The 16,767-nt window shown below is 44.1% G+C and overlaps 1 protein-coding gene across 8 annotated transcripts in view; it reads right to left on the bottom strand.

The window, feature by feature from the left end:
* LOC133415452 (trinucleotide repeat-containing gene 6A protein-like) overlaps positions 1-16,767 on the bottom strand; it is a 69,311-nt gene that overhangs the window by 27,258 nt on the left and 25,286 nt on the right. For 6 of the 8 annotated variants that reach the window (XM_061701531.1, XM_061701536.1, XM_061701535.1 and 3 more), the window contains exons 3-5: positions 8,841-9,112; positions 3,409-3,456; positions 104-2,119 (exon numbers count right to left, since the gene is read on the bottom strand). In XM_061701531.1, coding sequence (XP_061557515.1) covers positions 104-2,119; positions 3,409-3,454 — 2,062 coding nt within the window. In that variant the 5' untranslated portion in view covers positions 3,455-3,456; positions 8,841-9,112. Of the gene's footprint in view, positions 1-103; positions 2,120-3,408; positions 3,457-8,840; positions 9,113-15,538; positions 15,637-16,767 lie in introns of those variants that run through there. The other 2 variants (XM_061701532.1, XM_061701538.1) reach the window with 2 other exon arrangements.

The raw sequence follows: 16,767 nt of genomic DNA, 5'->3' as shown, positions 1-16,767 counted from the left end.
TTGTTAAATTTGATATAATTTTTTGTTTCTTCATTCACAAGTAATACATTTTCCCTCTAAATGTGATGCATGTTCTTATCCACCCTTTCACACATATTTGTACCTCCAGAGGTCTGGTTAGGAGCTGCCTGTGTTGGTGCTGCTGTTCCCCAGCCAGAGCGTTGTTTTCTTTCATCTCCTCTGAGAGCCAGTTGCTGTTTGTTGGTGGAACTAACATCCCAAGCAGTGTTCTGTCTTATGGGGGTTTGTCCCCATCCAGTATTGGATAGAACCCTTGGGTCGACATCAGTTCGACTCTGAAAAGATATGACTGGTGTCGGATTGTTGGCTTTTCTTCGGTTCCCGCCTTTTGACAGGACATTCTCCCGGTCTGAGCTGGATTGGCCTCCAGAGCTCTCGGCACTCCCCTCACTTCCTCCGGTGCGGGCCCATTCTTCTGATACACCTGCTAGGCTTGCGCTACCGGGCCCCCCACCTACCATGCCTATGGCATCATCCTCCAGGCTCTTCCAGCCATTGTTAGCAGCACTTCCTTTGTGACTTTCAGCATCCGAATGGTTGTTGCTATGGGTTGTTCTCCACTCTCCATTTGACATCTTGTTAGACGTGGAAGAGGAGGAGGAGGATGATGATGCGCTGCTTCCCCAAGGGCGAGGTACCCCTAAAGGAGAGCTCATTGTAGTTTGGTTCACAGTCCCTTGCATTTGTCCTGTAGAGCCGGAGATTTGATTTGTACTGACAGCCCAGGGGTTGTTGCTCTGACTCTGATTTGGGTTACTGGCAGGCCCCTGATCCCAGCGTGAACCCCCAGAGTTATGGTGGTTATTATTACTCTTAAAAGCAGCAGTAGAGGACATATGGGAATTCCCAGCCTGCATTAAGGCAGGGCTTTGCGGGTTCACAGTGTCTGAATTTGGGGGACCCTTATCTCCAGAGTAGGTAGATGTATCCCAAGGCGTACCATAGGTTCCGGGACCCACCATCTCTCCATGGAGGCGCTGAGGGGCAGATGAAGGGTTTCCATTGGGCAGCTGACCACCACTCCCTGCTCCTCCAACTGAGCCCCAGGAACATTCCCCGCTCAGTTGGGGTGAGGCCAGAGAGTTTGGTGGAATAGAGGTCATTGTTGTGTTAGTAGTAGTAGTAGTAGTAGTTGAAGTAGTAGTAGTATTCATCATCATAGTGTTATTTGGTCCATTTGATTCAGTGTTAAGGTTGGTGGGCTGCAGGCCACCATTTCCACTGTTGCTGCTTCCTAACACATTGCTGCTTGATGTACCATTATTCACCTCAGTGTCTTCCGTCATACTGCTTTTGTCTGGAGCTGCCATGCCACCCCATCCCTGCAAGGGGCCCTGTTGGGGTGCTATACCCAATTTTGATTTCATCCCCTGAGGCTGTAGAGACCGTTGGCCCTGGGACATTGGGCTAGGGGTTGAATTTTGTGGCCAGGCACCATGGTTGGCATTTGGGGCTGCAGTATTTGGAGTTGATCCTCCATTTATGCAGGTGGTGCTTTCGCTGGAAGTCATCATGGTGTTGCCAGACTGGGTGCCCCAAACACTGCTGTTATTAACAAGCTTGTTGTGGTTACCCATGTTATTGCTGCCAATACTGCCGGACACGGCCACAGAAAATTGAGGATGTCCGGTAATGTTACTATTTCCATTTGTTGCACCACAGTTTGTTCCAACTCCTCCACCATTAACCTGACGACCATTGCCATCTCCATTCAGTGAAATGCCAACCATCATGGCAGAGGAAGTAGTGAATGTTGGAGAAGACTCGGAGGAAGAAGCATTTGCTGACATCATCCCAGTTGTCACAGCAATTGCTGCTAAATTATTCTCTGAGCCAGTTGACTGGCTAGAGTCTGTATCCATGCATTCTGACGCCAACTCGGGGTCTGATCCTGACCCACAGCCGGAGGAGGAAGAGGAGAAAGAAGAAGAGGAAGGGGGCCAGACAGAAGAATTAGTTGAGGAGGGGTTGTTGGCTTTGTCTGTGCTTCCGTCCACTAGGACCTTTCCCCAATTGCTGTTGCTGTCACCGCTGCAGGGAGAGCCAGAAGACCAGGGAGAGGGCTCATACTGTGAGTCCAAGTCAGGGTGTTCCAGGCCTAGAGGGAAACAAAGAGACAGGCCAAGTGTCATGTACTTTGATTAAGTAACAATTATCTTATTATTGGTTCAACCTATTGTTTACAGCAGTAAGGTGGGTGTGGGTCTAAATGGCCTCCTATTCATAAAAAAACAAAACTATTTCCTCCAACCGCCACCTGCTCGAATGTTCTGAGAACAGTGCCAGGTCTCGCAATTGATTCATGTGTCCCTATTTCGTCACAACAGCAAGAGCAAAAAGCAAGCAACAGCTATAATTAATTCATTAAGCACAGAAAAAAGCTCAGTGGGCGCAATAAGAGCAAAGAGGAAATGAAAATGAGTGGTGAGAGTAATTGGGGTAAAATGGTTAAGGGAACACGTGATAGATTTCAGAATGGACTTAGGTCCGGTACACAGAAAGACAATCAGTCCTGTTTTTGTGCCGATTTTGCCCCTTCCCGACCAAGCACATACACCGCCACACAATCTTAAGTCTTTTAAGATTATCCTATAAGAGTGTCCTTAGGTCTGATGTGTGTTAAGAGTAGATTCGCCCCCATTTGAGGTTCTGAAAAATGTCTGGGCCGACAATCTTAATGAACATGTTCAATATTTACGATCGATAAGTCTTCGTGTGTGGGGGAAAGCAGACTTCTTCCGTGTCATGACGCTGAGAATTGTGAAGGAACAGAATATAGCCAATCAAGAAGCACCCTGACGCAACAAAATGAAACGATTGTATATAAAAACAAACAAGCATGTCTTATCCGATGTTTCGTGAGCTCACGTGTCATCATGTGAGATTTGGATCGGTGGTGGAGCAGAATTTCTGCGTGTGTGGTGTTCTGTGTTGATATCATCGGAGCACACCACACACTATACGACTAAAACTGTTAAATGCCAGATTTTGTTTACCTCCATGTATTGGGTTTGTTGCAGATTGAAAAAACTTAAATAAAAATCTTTTAAGATTTGAAAAGTCCTTGTGTGTCACCCGGAATATTTATTTGACTGAGCATGTCTAAAATGTAATTCTGCAACTGTATGAGAATGTCACATTTCTTTTGTAATATGTGTGTCGTGTTCTAGAATGTTATATCTCAAGACTACCCCTAACCAATGGACAGCCATCACTTAAGTCTCAACTTTCACACAGATGTGTGCCAAATTCTTACCCTTAATGTGTTCCAACTAATTCAACTTCCCCTCATCCACCTCTCAGAAATGCAACCACAGTCAAGGTCATCGGTTAAGCAAAGAGGCAAAATGCTAAAAGAGCAATTGAGGAGAGGGAATGTGTAGTCACCTGTCTGATTAGGGGAATGGCTGACGGAATCCCGAATGGGAGCCATGCCTAGAGAGAGAGAGAGAGAGAGACAGAGAGAGAGAGAGAGAGCGAGAGAGACAGAGAGAGAGACAGAGAGAGAGAGAGAGAGAGAGAGAGAGAGAGAGAGAGTGAGAGAGAGAGAGAGAGTGAGAGACAGAGAGAGAGTGAGAGACAGAGAGAGAGAGAGGAAAGGCTGTCAAACAGATCTTAGGCTTGCGGACAAAAAACGAAGATGAAGCATGAAAAGAAGAGTGACAGACCAGAATAAAAAACAAGTAAACAAAAGCACAAAAGTTAGAGTGACTCAAAGTGAGAAGAGCATTAATGGGCAGATTTTGCTAAATACAATTTAACCTAAATCACCAGTTGCAGATTCAAATAAAAAATAAGTACCTCGCTATAACTATTGGAATACAATATTGGAGAAATTTGCCACTCGTGGTCAGTTATTGATTTAGTTCAATTTGTTATGCTTTTTGTCAATGTTAATATTTAGTCCTTGAACACTTGATAGAAATATGTATAAAAGCTTGGCTGACAGTTGAGTTAAAGAAAAAATAAATCTGGTTTGTAATCATTCATGTAATCCCCCTTCCCATGGGCTCACCACCTGTGGGAAGGGCCATAGGGGTTGGATGCAGTGCGAGCTGGGCGGTGGGATCTGATCCCCAGCTACAGAAGCTGGCTCTAGGGATGTGGAATGTCACTTCTCTGGCAGGAAAGGAGCCCGAGCTGGTGTGTGAGGTCGAGAAGTTCCGACTGGATATAGTCAGACTCGCCTCCACACACTGCTTGGGCTCTGGTACAAGTCCTCTTGAGAGGGGTCGGACTCTCTTCCACTCTGCAGTTGTCCACGGTGAGAGGCGCCGAGCAGGTGTGGGTATACTTATTGCTCCCCGGCTCGGCGCCTGTACGCTGGGGTTCGCCCCGGTGGACGAGAGGGTACCCTCACTCCGCCTTCGGGTGGGGGGGATGGGTCCTGACTGTTGTTTGTGCCTATGCACCAAACAGCAGTTCAGAGTACCCACCTTTTGGAGTCCTTGGAGGGGGTGCTGGAGAGCGCTCCTGCTGGGTACTCCATCGTTCTGCTGGGGGACTTCAATGCTCACGTGGCAATGACAGTGAGACCTGGAGGGGCGTGATTGGGAAGAACGGCCCCCCCGATCAGAACCAGAGTGGTGTCCTGTTATTGGACTTCTGTGCTCACCATGGATTGTCCATAACGAACACCATGTTCAAGCATAAGGGTGTCCACACATGCACTTGGCACCAGGACACCTAAGGTAGCAGTTCGATGATCGACTGTGGTCATGTCATCGGACTTGCGACCGCATGTCTTGGACACTCGGGTGAAAAGAGGGGCGGAGCTGTCAACTGATCATCACCTGGTGGTGAGTTGGCTCCGATGGTGGGGGAAGATGCTGGTCCGACGTGGCAGGCGCAAACGTATTGTGAGGGTTTGCTGGGAACGTCTGGAAGAATCCCGTGTCAGAAGGAGTTTCAACTCCCACCTCCGGCAGAACTTTGATCACGTTCCGGGGGAGGCGGGGGACATCGAGTCCGAGTGGACCATGTTCCGCGCCTCCATTGCTGAGGCGGCCGACAGGAGCTGTGTCCGTAAGGTGGTCGGTGCCTGTCGTGGCAGCAATCCCCGAACCCGTTGGGGATGCAGTCAAGCCGAAGAAGGAGTCCTATCGGGCCTTTTTGGCCTATGGGACTCCAGAGGCAGCTGATGGGTACCGGCTGGCCAAGCGGAATGCAGCTTTGGTGGTCGCTGAAGCAAAAACTCTGGCATGGGAGGAGTTCGGTGAGGCCATGGAGAAAGACTTCCGGACAGCTTCAAGGAAATTCTAGTCTACATCCAGCGTTCTCAGGAGGGGGAAGCAGTGCACCATTAACACTGTGTATAGTGGGGATGGGGCGCCGCTGACCTCGACGTTGTGAGTCAGTGGGGAGAATACTTCAAATACCTCCTCAATTCCACTGACACGCCTTCCCACGAGGAAGCAGATTCTGGGTTCTTTGAGGCGGGCTCTCCTATCTCTGGGGTTGAGGTCACCGAGGTGGTTAAAAAGCTCCTCGGTGGCAAGGCAAATGAATGAGGTTCGCCCAGAGTTCCTAAAGGCTCTGGATGTTGTGGGACTGTCCTGGTTGACACTCCTCTGCAACATCGTGTGGACATCGGGGACAGTGCCTCTGGATTGGCAGACTGGGGTGGTTGTCCCCCCTTTTAAGAAGGGGGACCGGAGGGTGTGTTCCAACTACAGGGGGATCACATGCCTCAGCCTCCCTGGTAAAGTCTATTCAGGGGTGCTGGAGAGGCGGGTCTGTCGAGAAGTCGAATCTCAGATTCAGGAGGAGCAGTGTGGTTTTCGTCCTGGCCGTGGAACAGTGGACCAGCTCTACACCCTCGGCAGGGTCCTCGAGGGTGCATGCGAGTTCGTCCAAACAATCTACATGTGTTTTGTGGACTTGGAGAAGGCGTTCGACAGTGTCCCTCGGGGAGTCCCGTGGAGGTGCTTCGGGAGTATGGGGTACCGAACCCCCTGATACGGGCTGTTCGGTCCCTGTACGACCGGTGTCAGAGTTTGGTCCGCACATCCGGCAGTAAGTCGGACTCGTTCCCGGTGAGGGTTGGCCCTTTGTCACCGATTCTGTTCATAACTTTTCTGGACAGAATTTCTTGGCGCAGCCGAGGCGTAGAGGGGTCCGGTTTGGTGGCCTCAGTATTGCATCTTTGCCTTTTGCAGATGATGTGGCTTCTCACCCTTAGCGATAAGGTGAGAAGCTCGGTCATCCAGGAGGATCTCAGAGTAGAGCTGCTGCTCCTCCACATTGAGAGGAGCCAGATGAGTTTGCTGGGGTATCTGATTTGGAGGCCTCCCGGACGCCTCCCTGGTGAGGTGTTCCGGGCACGTCCCACCGGGAGGAGACCCCGGGGACGACCCAGGACACGCCAGAGAGACTACGTCTTTTGGCTGGCCTGGGAACGCCTCTGGATCCCCCCGGAAGAGCTGGATGAGGTGGCTAGGGAGAGGGAAGTCTGGGCGTCCCTGCTAAACCTACTGCCCCCGCGACCCGACCTCGGATAAGCGGTAGAAAATGGATGGATGTAATCATTCACACTTCAAGGTGTGGTTTTGATGTGAGAACAGCCAAAAGTAAAGCTATAAATTACCATAGCAGCAAAGAATAATTCACTCTTCTTTTGACTGACAAGGCAAAACAAACAGATGCTTGGTGGTACAGGAGCATTTGAAATTCCTTTAACTTTTCCAAATAGCTTCGAACATCTAATTTTATGAAGAATAGCCTGGCATGTTAGTTTACTGCTCAATAGAACAAAATTTGCTTTACTTTGCTAATACACAATGGAACCTCAGTTCACAAATTAAATTGTACAAGAACCAAAATGTTTGCGAACCTAAGCAGTTTTTTTCCCCCATTAAAATGTACAGAAATAAAATTAATCTGATCACGCACCAGAACAAACCCGCCTTCGTGCACAGCTGGCACAAACAGCCTGGCAAGGAGTGAAAGGTGAGGCCCCTGCCAGACCCACCCGGGCACCTACTGCGAAGCTGCCGGAAGATCTGCCCGCACCACAGCGCTGGTGGCCAATTTAGATTTAAAAAAATAAAAAGATATGTATCTGTATATAAATGTGAAGCATAGAGTAACTGACGTTCATGCAGTGTGAGAGTTCACGAACCGCAGCACAGTTTTGTTAACCAAAACAATGTCAGAAATTTTTTCCTGACTAGTTCGTGAACAGAGGTTCCACAGTATATGCAGGGTAAATTTAGATCATACCACTGTGTATTTAGCATTACACCTAGTGACGCACCCAAAATGAAATTCTTGGCCGAACCCAAAATGAGGAATCAAAGGGCGAAACACCAAAAGAATGTGCTATGCCAAATAAGTAAAATTTCATTTATGGCTATGAATGCCAAGCTGCCAACCAAAGAAATTATCAAATTAGTCTGAATTGCCATATTCTTTTAAATGTCAAGAACATTACAGGATGACAGTTATTGCAGTATATTATGTAATAGGATACAAATAATTACTGTTCAATTGTACAACATAATTATTTTATAATCATAATTGTTGATAAATTTTGGCTTCAATATTAGTTATTATATTGACTTTATTGCATTAACCTTGTAATGGCGGATGTATATGAGATTTCAATGTGCCATCGTCAAAAATATCTATCAATTAATCAGCCTTTACCGATTCTGTTTTCAACCACAGTAAATAATTTTTTGGGGAAATATCAAATCAGATTAATCGGATGTCAAAAGTCAAAATTAAAAATCACTATTTTGCAAACAAACAAATAACTGAACGATTGGATCGAAATGTATATGCACGGACAACAGTTAACATTTACTATATTAATGTACTTTTACACTTAAGAGGCCCCTGTACTCAGGTGACTTATGCAGTGATGTACTCATTCATTTCCTGTTTTAGACTGCGTCGTCTGTCCTGTGTCTCTGTATTTTCTTTCCAGGCACACCTTAATTTGCCTGCTATTTTACTGTTCAAAGTTGGTTAAGGTCAGCTATAACGCATCTCCAGCCAGACCTTTGTGAACAGTGTACTGTAATACACAATCACTTATTTCGGTGTTTTGCAACTACTGTACATATCATGATAGGTTAGTAATTAGCATGGCTTCTGAGCCTTTCTCCTGTGAATTACTCCTCTTCCTTCCTTCGTGATAACGATTACTTGTCGGCGGTCTAGCTTATCTGCTGCCATGGAGGTGATGTTTAGGAGGATGATGATGATGATGATGATGATGATGATGACGACACCGGTTATGAAGCGAACTTACGCCTCCGTGGCACAGCATCGTATTAGTTGCGTTAGCTGTAGCTCGTAGGTATCTGGTGCGGCGTAAAATAGTGTGCCAAATATTCTCCGTAGTACCCGAAAAGCAGAAAGCAGGGAGGCTGAGCAACTGTTTAATATGGATGTACCTTTTTTGTTTTAAAAAACAAACAAAAAGACAATATGGTCTACACAGACGCGCACTGGCTGCGGTTTTTGCTTGCATCATCACAATATCCTGTTTCAGCAACAAATGTCTTTCGGACGAAAACTGAAAATGTTCTTCGTTATTTTTGGTCGAAAATTTTCGGTGGCCAAATTTTCAGTGCATCCCTAACTTCAACAGAGACAGAGTTATAACAGATGTTTTTTTGTTTTGTTTTTTAACTTCCTGAAGATCACAACAAGGAGGCTGTCAGAAAGAACAAAATAAAATTGTGTGCTATATGAACATGTTATTCCAAAATAAAAATATACATTGCTGTTTCTCATTTAAAAAGAAACCATTTATTTTCATTCAAATCAGGAATATATATTTAAAAAAATGTTGTTTTTTTTAATCTTACCTGTGAGGGCAGCACGGGGCTGCAGCTCGTGGCTGGGCTTGAGGGCCTCCCCGGGTTGACTGGCAAACTGGTTTCTTCTGGTTCTCAGGTTGACGAGGGACTTCTTTACCAGGTACACCCTCAAGGGTCTGGGGTGAAGACGCTGGGTTGTTCAGAGTGGGCAGCTGGTTGATCAGGCCCCCCTGGCATCGCTGAGGACTTGATGAACACTGAAATGTGTGTATTTGGGAAGGGGGATGCCGTTTGGATTTAGGACCTTGTATGCACTAGTCCTGAGAATAAACACAAATGAGAAAAAATGTCAGGTACATTTGTAGTCAACATAGCTCAGGACCATTCATGTATACATCTTAATTTTATGACTGACTGATTTTAATGCTTCCAAACTATAACATATATATAAAACTAACCGTAACACCTTGAAGTTTTAAACTGCCCCCCAGCCCCCGCGCCCCAACATTCTATAAACGAGACTTCTGCAAATATCACATGACTTTCGCTAAATCATGTGAAACTTCTACATCTCAGTGAGACTTGGGCCCATTAGTGAGCAGCTGAACGATTAACTTCGGAATGTATCTTGCCTTTTACGAATACCTGGGAGACTACAGGTAAAAGAAAACTGTTATGTGAAATGATTCATTTGTGTGTGTGATTATTTTTTCCTCTCTTTTGAGACACTTATTCTGAAAGAGGTGAGAGGGGAAGAAAGAAGAGACGAAAATACACTGAAAGTTTCAGTGAAGTAAGCGGATTAACATTCTAAACATGAAAAGACTGGCAGTGCCCAAGTAATTTTGTCCAGAGTCCATATCATACTTGTGGGAGAGCACCATTAGCCATGTGGATGACTCAGAAGGAGTGCTGCTGCTGTTGTTGATTTTGGTAGGTGGCTACTTGCTGTTTTGTTCACATTACTGTTGGCTTGATAGAACTCTTTATGACCTAGCTTTAGATCTTCTGTGACTGGTGGGGGAAATTTTAGTCCATTTGTATGTTCTGCTTGAGAAGAAGGAGCATTGAGTGAATATGTAGACTGCAGAGATACACTACATTGCCAAAACTATTCGTCTGCCCTGACTCACATATGAATTTAAGTGACAGCCAATTCCTAATCCATAGGGTCCAATATAAAGTCGGTGCACCCTTTGCAGCTATAACAGCTTCAACTCTTCTGGCAAGGCTGTCCACAAGATTTCAGAGTGTGTTTATGGAAATCTTTGACCATTCTTCCAGAAGTGCATTTGTGAGGTCACACACTGATGTTGGACGAGAAGGCCTGGCTCTTGGACTCCGCTCTAATTCATCCCAAAGGTGTTGAGGTCAGGACTCTGCGCAGGCCAGTAAAGTTTATCCACACCAGACTGTCATCCATGTCTTTATGTACTTTGTTTTGTGTACTGGTCCACAGTCATGTAGGAAGAGGAAGGGGCCAGCTCCAATGGAATTGTCCAAAATCTCTTGGCATTCAGAGTTCCTTTCAGTGAAACTAAGGGTTGAAACCCAGTGCCTAAATTTTTTTTAAAAAAGGCCACATGAAGTTTGGAGGTCTGTGGTGATGGACTCGTCAGAAAGTTGGCAACCTCTTCGCATGTTGACCCCGCTCCTTCAGTTTATATGTGGCCTTCCATGGCTAAGTTGCCGTCTTTCCCAAACGTTTCCACGTTCTTATAAAACAGCTGACAGTCGACTGTAGAATATTTATCAGCGACTGGACTTGTTGCACAGGTGGCATCCTATCAGTTCCATGCTGGAATTCACTGAGCTCCTGAGACAGGCCCATTCTTTCACACGTTTGTAAAAACAGTTTGCAAGCCTAGGTGCTTGATTTTATTCACCTGTGGCCATGGAAGTGATTGGAACTCCTGATTCCAATTATGCGGATGGGTGAGCGAATACTTTTGGCAATATAGTGTAGCTTTTAGTGCCAACAGATATTCACTGGTTAGTGTTGAAGGGTTTAAAGTTTTTAATGAACTATTATTAAACTTATGATTATGCGTTTATGACAATGATTTCAAAGGGATAGGTTGTTTTGAAAATTTACCAAATCGGACTTCTACAAGCATCACGAAATAGATAGGGTTGAACTTCAAGGTACCACTGTATTTCCCACTACCAGTGTCAACACATTATCATAGGTAGAGTCCCTGTGTGTCGTCTTATGGCAACGCTGAATTTGAGAAACCCAAGTCCACACTGAACACAGCTTTTGCCACCAGTAAATTTGCCAAACCTCTACCAGTGGCTATTAGCCCACCCCCATGGAAGCCACCAAAAAAGAAGGACACAAATCAACAAGTGTGAACACAGGCAGCTTTCAGTCAAAGTGGACCAGTGTATTTGACAGTTACAAGTGTGTGTACCACTCTACTGACCTTTTCAAAGAGGTTAGAACGTGTTTTAGTGCTTCTTGCCTTCTGCAGCAGTACACAGGTCTATTTATAAACTGTTCAAAAAACTAGCACTCGCCTCACTATTCAATGCAATAAGCAAACAAACCAGCCCATGTCTGGACAATGAACAGGTGTTCACTTGCAATGAAGCTTATATTTGTTACTAGGTTTGTGAGAAATACTACGGTCATGTTCTATACCAATCATGGCCTTATTGTACCCTTAAACACTAGTAATAATGAGCTATTGCTCCACTGACGCTATCTACACAGGTTTTCTACACACAAAAAAGAAATGATTCAAAACAGCAAGTAATGAGAGATGCTGGCATGTGGACAAGGCACACTGACATCTGTTCCATCTTTAGTTACTTTTACCTCTCTATCTGAAGCCCTCGGCATACAGCCAGCATCTAGAATTTGCAAGCTGCTTAGCCATTCTCCATGATAGAAATAGAACAGAATTATTACTGGAAAAACACTGAGACAAAGGAAATGGAGCAGCTACAGCCTCAAACAACTGTACTCACAGCACTAACATCACTGGTCCATTACAGTGAACCAAGTTGTTTACATCTCCAAGTCTTGACTCACAAGCCTCTGATTTCACATGACTACAAGTATTTAAGTACCGTACATGCAAATTAAGTCAAGAACTAAAATAAAGCAGCCCCTCTCATCATACAAGACATTTGTTCTAAAATGTTTATTACAATGCGTTATTTTCTGCAGCTTCCCTTTAAGTACAACTTTTACATGGGCCCCATATGTTGGCAGTAGCACAACGGCTGCGATCGTCTTAAAGACAGAGGAGGTTGGGAAGGCGACTGACAAAGATACACAGTGACAGCATGCTAGGGAGAATTTTTTTAACAAAAGAATAGGAAGAATGAATAAAAACAAAGTAAGGAGGGAGAGGGAATGAGAAATGTAATGCGGAAAGTGGAGTGACAAAGAGCCACCATCTTTGAGGTTGATGCAAGTAGAATGCAGCTGCAGCTTCTAACGTATGAAAAAGCAAAGGGTCAGCAAGCTCAGGATTGTCGTGTCAATGCAGTACAACTTGTACTCAATGTACTTTTCACCGCTACTTGTCCAAATGACTGCTGCTGTAAATGGTGTACAACAATGACACCATTCCTTCTTACCAGCTAAAACAATTGCATGTTTGGGCAGGTTTTTCACAGTCCTGTATACGAATTAAAGTAGGGATGCACCAATCCTGATACAGCAGATACTGCACGTCTGTACGGGACTACGCGTACTCTTAAAAATGCTCCAATATTACAACACCTAATACCAGCCCGTCATACTATACGTGCACAACAGAAGCAGCACATATACCTACTGGGCAAGTGGAATAGGATTATTGTGTGTGTATGATGAGAGTTATATTTGGGTGGAATTTAAGTAGTATCAGTACTCGGTATCAGCATGTACTCAAATGTAAGCACTTGTACTTGGTTTGACAAAAGCGACAATTGAGAAATGTTCTCAGATAATACACTGTTCAAAATTCAATAAAGTGAACCCTCCAAAGTTGTATCACACATCACAAGTATTAACTAGGCTTTACACGATCAGGATTTTTGGGGCCGATCACCGATCCGATCACATGACTATTTCAATGACCTGTTCATTTACTGTATATATTTGTGTACCTAATTGCGCAAAAGAATTCTATTTACAATAAATGTATCTTTGTTCCTCTATTTATGCCAGTGAGGTATAGTGACATACAGAACAAATGAAGGGTGTCCTATTAGATGGGAGGAAGTAAATACAGTAATTAATGTATCCACCTTTTGTGACATTTTTGTTCGTTGGTGTGCCGTGAGATTTTTCAATTGTAAAATATGTTCTTTGGCTCCATAAAGGTTGAAAATCACTGCCCTGGTCAGATCGTGTATTCTAATCAGTCAGGTCAAACCAACATTACAACATGACAGAAATAATGGGTGCGAACTTACTGTAATTAAATTACTTCACCCACACCGAAACTTTAGAGCAGGATTCGACAGAACGGCAGCATGTTCACGCCCAACCGTTCGTCCTAGCAGTAGCTTGCTAGGCTACATAACGTTTTGTTGCCTTCTTGCGAGCCGTATCATATTAAAAGTACGGGAACATACCTCAAACAAGCCTTAAACGAACGTCCTCTCCTCTCCTGAGTACCGGTGACAACCAACAGACGGTTTCCCCCATTTTGTTCTTAGAAACACACGCCGCGATCTACTCTTCTTGTCGTCGCCACTGTAATGAGTGTATCCGGTCGCATTTGAGTTGACAAGATAAAGCCCACTGATCGTAAAAAAACGGGATGCGGTGGTATCGCAATACAAGGTTTTATTGCAGTCGTCTGACATAGTGCAAGCGTGAAAGAGCAAATTTGTCTTGTAGTCTGATATTACGTGTTGTCTGTTCCACACTGCCGACATGTTTTATTTTATTTTTTTAAATAACTATTGGCCGTCAGATATTTACAGGTCTACGTCAAAAGACACGTGACAAGGCTAAAAATAAACTAGCTTTTGGATTCAAATATACTGTGCACGATGGAGACGCGGAGTAAATGTCTTTTGCGGAGCCGATCAATGACGTCATTGATCGGCTCGACGAATTATGACATTAAAGCCAATCAGCACAAAATGCTAATTATCGGCCGATACCGATAAGCCAGATAAAAATCGGTGTAAAGTCTAGTATTAACCCCACAAATGTGTTTTGCTTTTTGACAATGTCACCACCGAAGGCATTAGTGACAGAAAAAGGAAACATGAACCCAAAACCAGAACTTGACAATTAGCCCCTCAAGCACAAATAGTATTTATGCAGAGATAAAATTCTGTTATAATAATTTAAGTAGCAACAAACCGATGGAAAAGTATTTGATTCATCACGATTGCAAGAAAAAATGGCATTGTAAAGTATCAGTACTCAGTATCTGCGAGTACTCAAATGTAAGTACTCGTACCCTGTCAAAAAAAAAAGTGGTATCGGCGCATCCCTACCTTGAAGTCAACGAGCAAAGAACAGATTATGCTTCTCTTAGGAGGTTCCACTGCAGTTGACATGCAATTCTAATATATCAAGTACTTTATGGCATTAGTTGCAGAGTTAATCAGAATATTAGCATCATTTGTAATCACAACAAACTACACTGTTCAAGAACATGACTTCACTACAGGGGAGTAAATAAATGCATGCAATTATCCTCAATATAAAAAATATTTTCCCAGGACAGTGAGAGAGCTGTTGTTCGGGGAAAAAGTCTGTCGGTATGGCAACATTTCTTAACACGCAACTCCTACAAGCTTGTCTTGGCAAGATGACGGCACGGGCCACTGTTGCCACAGTGTTCCTCTTCCAAGTGTGCAAGAACAGCTGGCTTTTCCCTGGACCCACGATCTGACTTTCACGAGTTGAAAGACTCAAGACCGTCAGGCAACAAGCATTAATGTCACACGTGCATGCGTGTCTGGTTAGAAGTAGATAATTTCTAAAGGATGGGAGGGGTTTGAAACTTCTAAGTCTATGACACAAACACAGCAATGCACAAAATGCTCACACAACCTTGAGGTTTTGCTTATGAGTCATTAGCAGATTTTCCCCATTATTCAGTCTCCTGCAGGGAGGCCAATGGCATTGGATACCTGATTGTTCATCATCAACTCCACACACACACGCACGCACGACCTCTGACACTAGCTCTCCGCTATTCTAAATTCATATTTCTACTGAAACAAAGAAGCTGTCCTCGGTAAGTTGAGCCCTGTCAACATTTAATTTGTTTTCCTGAACAATACCACCGAATTCTGCCATTTAAAACAAGGTAAAATTATGTTGGCTGAATTCAATACGCAATTACATTATTATTATACACTAGGACTTTACACCGATTTTATCGACCGTATCGGTATCGGCCGATAATTAGCATTTTATGCTGATCAGCTTTGTCATAATTCGTCGATCCCATCAATGACGTCATTGATCGGCTCCGCAAAAGACATTTACTCCACGTCGCCATGGTGCACAGTATATTTGAATCCAAAAGCTAATTTATTTTTAGCCTTGTCGCGTGTCTTTTGGCGTAGTAAATATCTGTAAATATCTGACAGCCAATAAACATGTCGGCGGTGTGCAACAGACAACACGTAATGCCGGACCCGACTACAAGACAAATTTGGTCTTTCAAGATTTTTTTAACTCGCGGATCTGTCCCAAAAATCCTGATCGTGTAAAGGCTATTATACACAAGGATCAAATATTTAAAACGATCAATGTCATGGTAGCTTCTCTATACCTTTTGTCCAGTATTGTATAGTCTTATCCTCCCTTCCTTTTCACATACTGTTTCTCACTCTCTTCCATCCACAGTTCTTCCTTCTGTGGGTGGGTTCCCTGTGGAGGACAGTAAGCAAAAGCCTTAATTACAGTGCTCAATAGCAAGGCAAGAAAAATTATAATTTATAACCGAGCAAAAGGTACCCAATACTGACAAAAACACAAAAATATTCATCAATTGACTACCCACATATCAATAATCTGGTTCCTCCGCTTGATCACGTTGTGTTTATACTTAAAACGGCTGTAAAGATACTGGCCCCTTTTACACTGATGGCATTATCCCACCTTTTTTAATGCATCACTGCTTGGTTTTAAAGATACTGACATGGAACGGGGGTATGAAATTGATCCAGCAATATTCTGCCTTTGGAAATAGTGTCAGTCGTAACAGTGATGGGAGGACGCCTCTGTTTAAGAGAACTCAATGTCAGGATAGGGGTGCTAAGACGTTCACTTCCTCTGCACTGTTGTCTTTAGATGAAATATGTTAGACATCACAATAGACTGGTGCGAACGTCATAAGATTTAATGACCTGATTACAGGATGGAGAGCACAGTGGCCGACTGGTTAGCACATCTGCCTCACAGTTCGGAGGACCCGGTTTCAAATCCGGCCTCGCCTGTTTGGAGTTTGCATGTTCTCCCCGTGCCGCTCGGTTTTCTCCGGGTACTCCGGTTTCCTCTCGCATCCCAAAAACATGCATGATAGATTAATTGAAAACTCTAAACTGCCCATAGGTGTGAATGTGAGTGCAAATGGTTGTTTGTTGAGGTGCCCGGCGATTGCCTGGCAACCAAAGTCAGCTCTGATAGGCTCCAGCATTCCCGCGACATTAGTGAGGATAAGCAGTATGGAAAATTGATGGATGGATTGCAGGATTCTGCCCCTCTTTGTGAAAGTGTGCAGTAATGTGCAAAATGCAAAGGCGACTAATTGTTACGATGCTGCAGTTTAAGATTTTTCTAAAAAAAAGGTATTGTATTATGGAAAAAATTGTAGCACAAGCTTCCAGATGAAAATATTACCTTTTAAAGTGCCCGTAAAGTCATTTTTTTTTTTTTAAATACATTAAATGTTTGAAGGTGTGTGCTGAAAAAAACATACACAGACTGAGAACAATTTAGTGCGGAATTGTTGAGATGCATCTCAGCGGTCTGGATTTTGTGGGCGGGGCTAAAAACTAG

The sequence above is a fragment of the Phycodurus eques genome, chromosome 16 (assembly GCF_024500275.1).
Source record: "Phycodurus eques isolate BA_2022a chromosome 16, UOR_Pequ_1.1, whole genome shotgun sequence".
Lineage (NCBI taxonomy): Eukaryota > Metazoa > Chordata > Actinopteri > Syngnathiformes > Syngnathidae > Phycodurus > Phycodurus eques.
The sequence above is the reverse complement of the archived record's forward strand: the minus strand, read 5'-3'. Positions and strand labels throughout refer to the sequence as shown.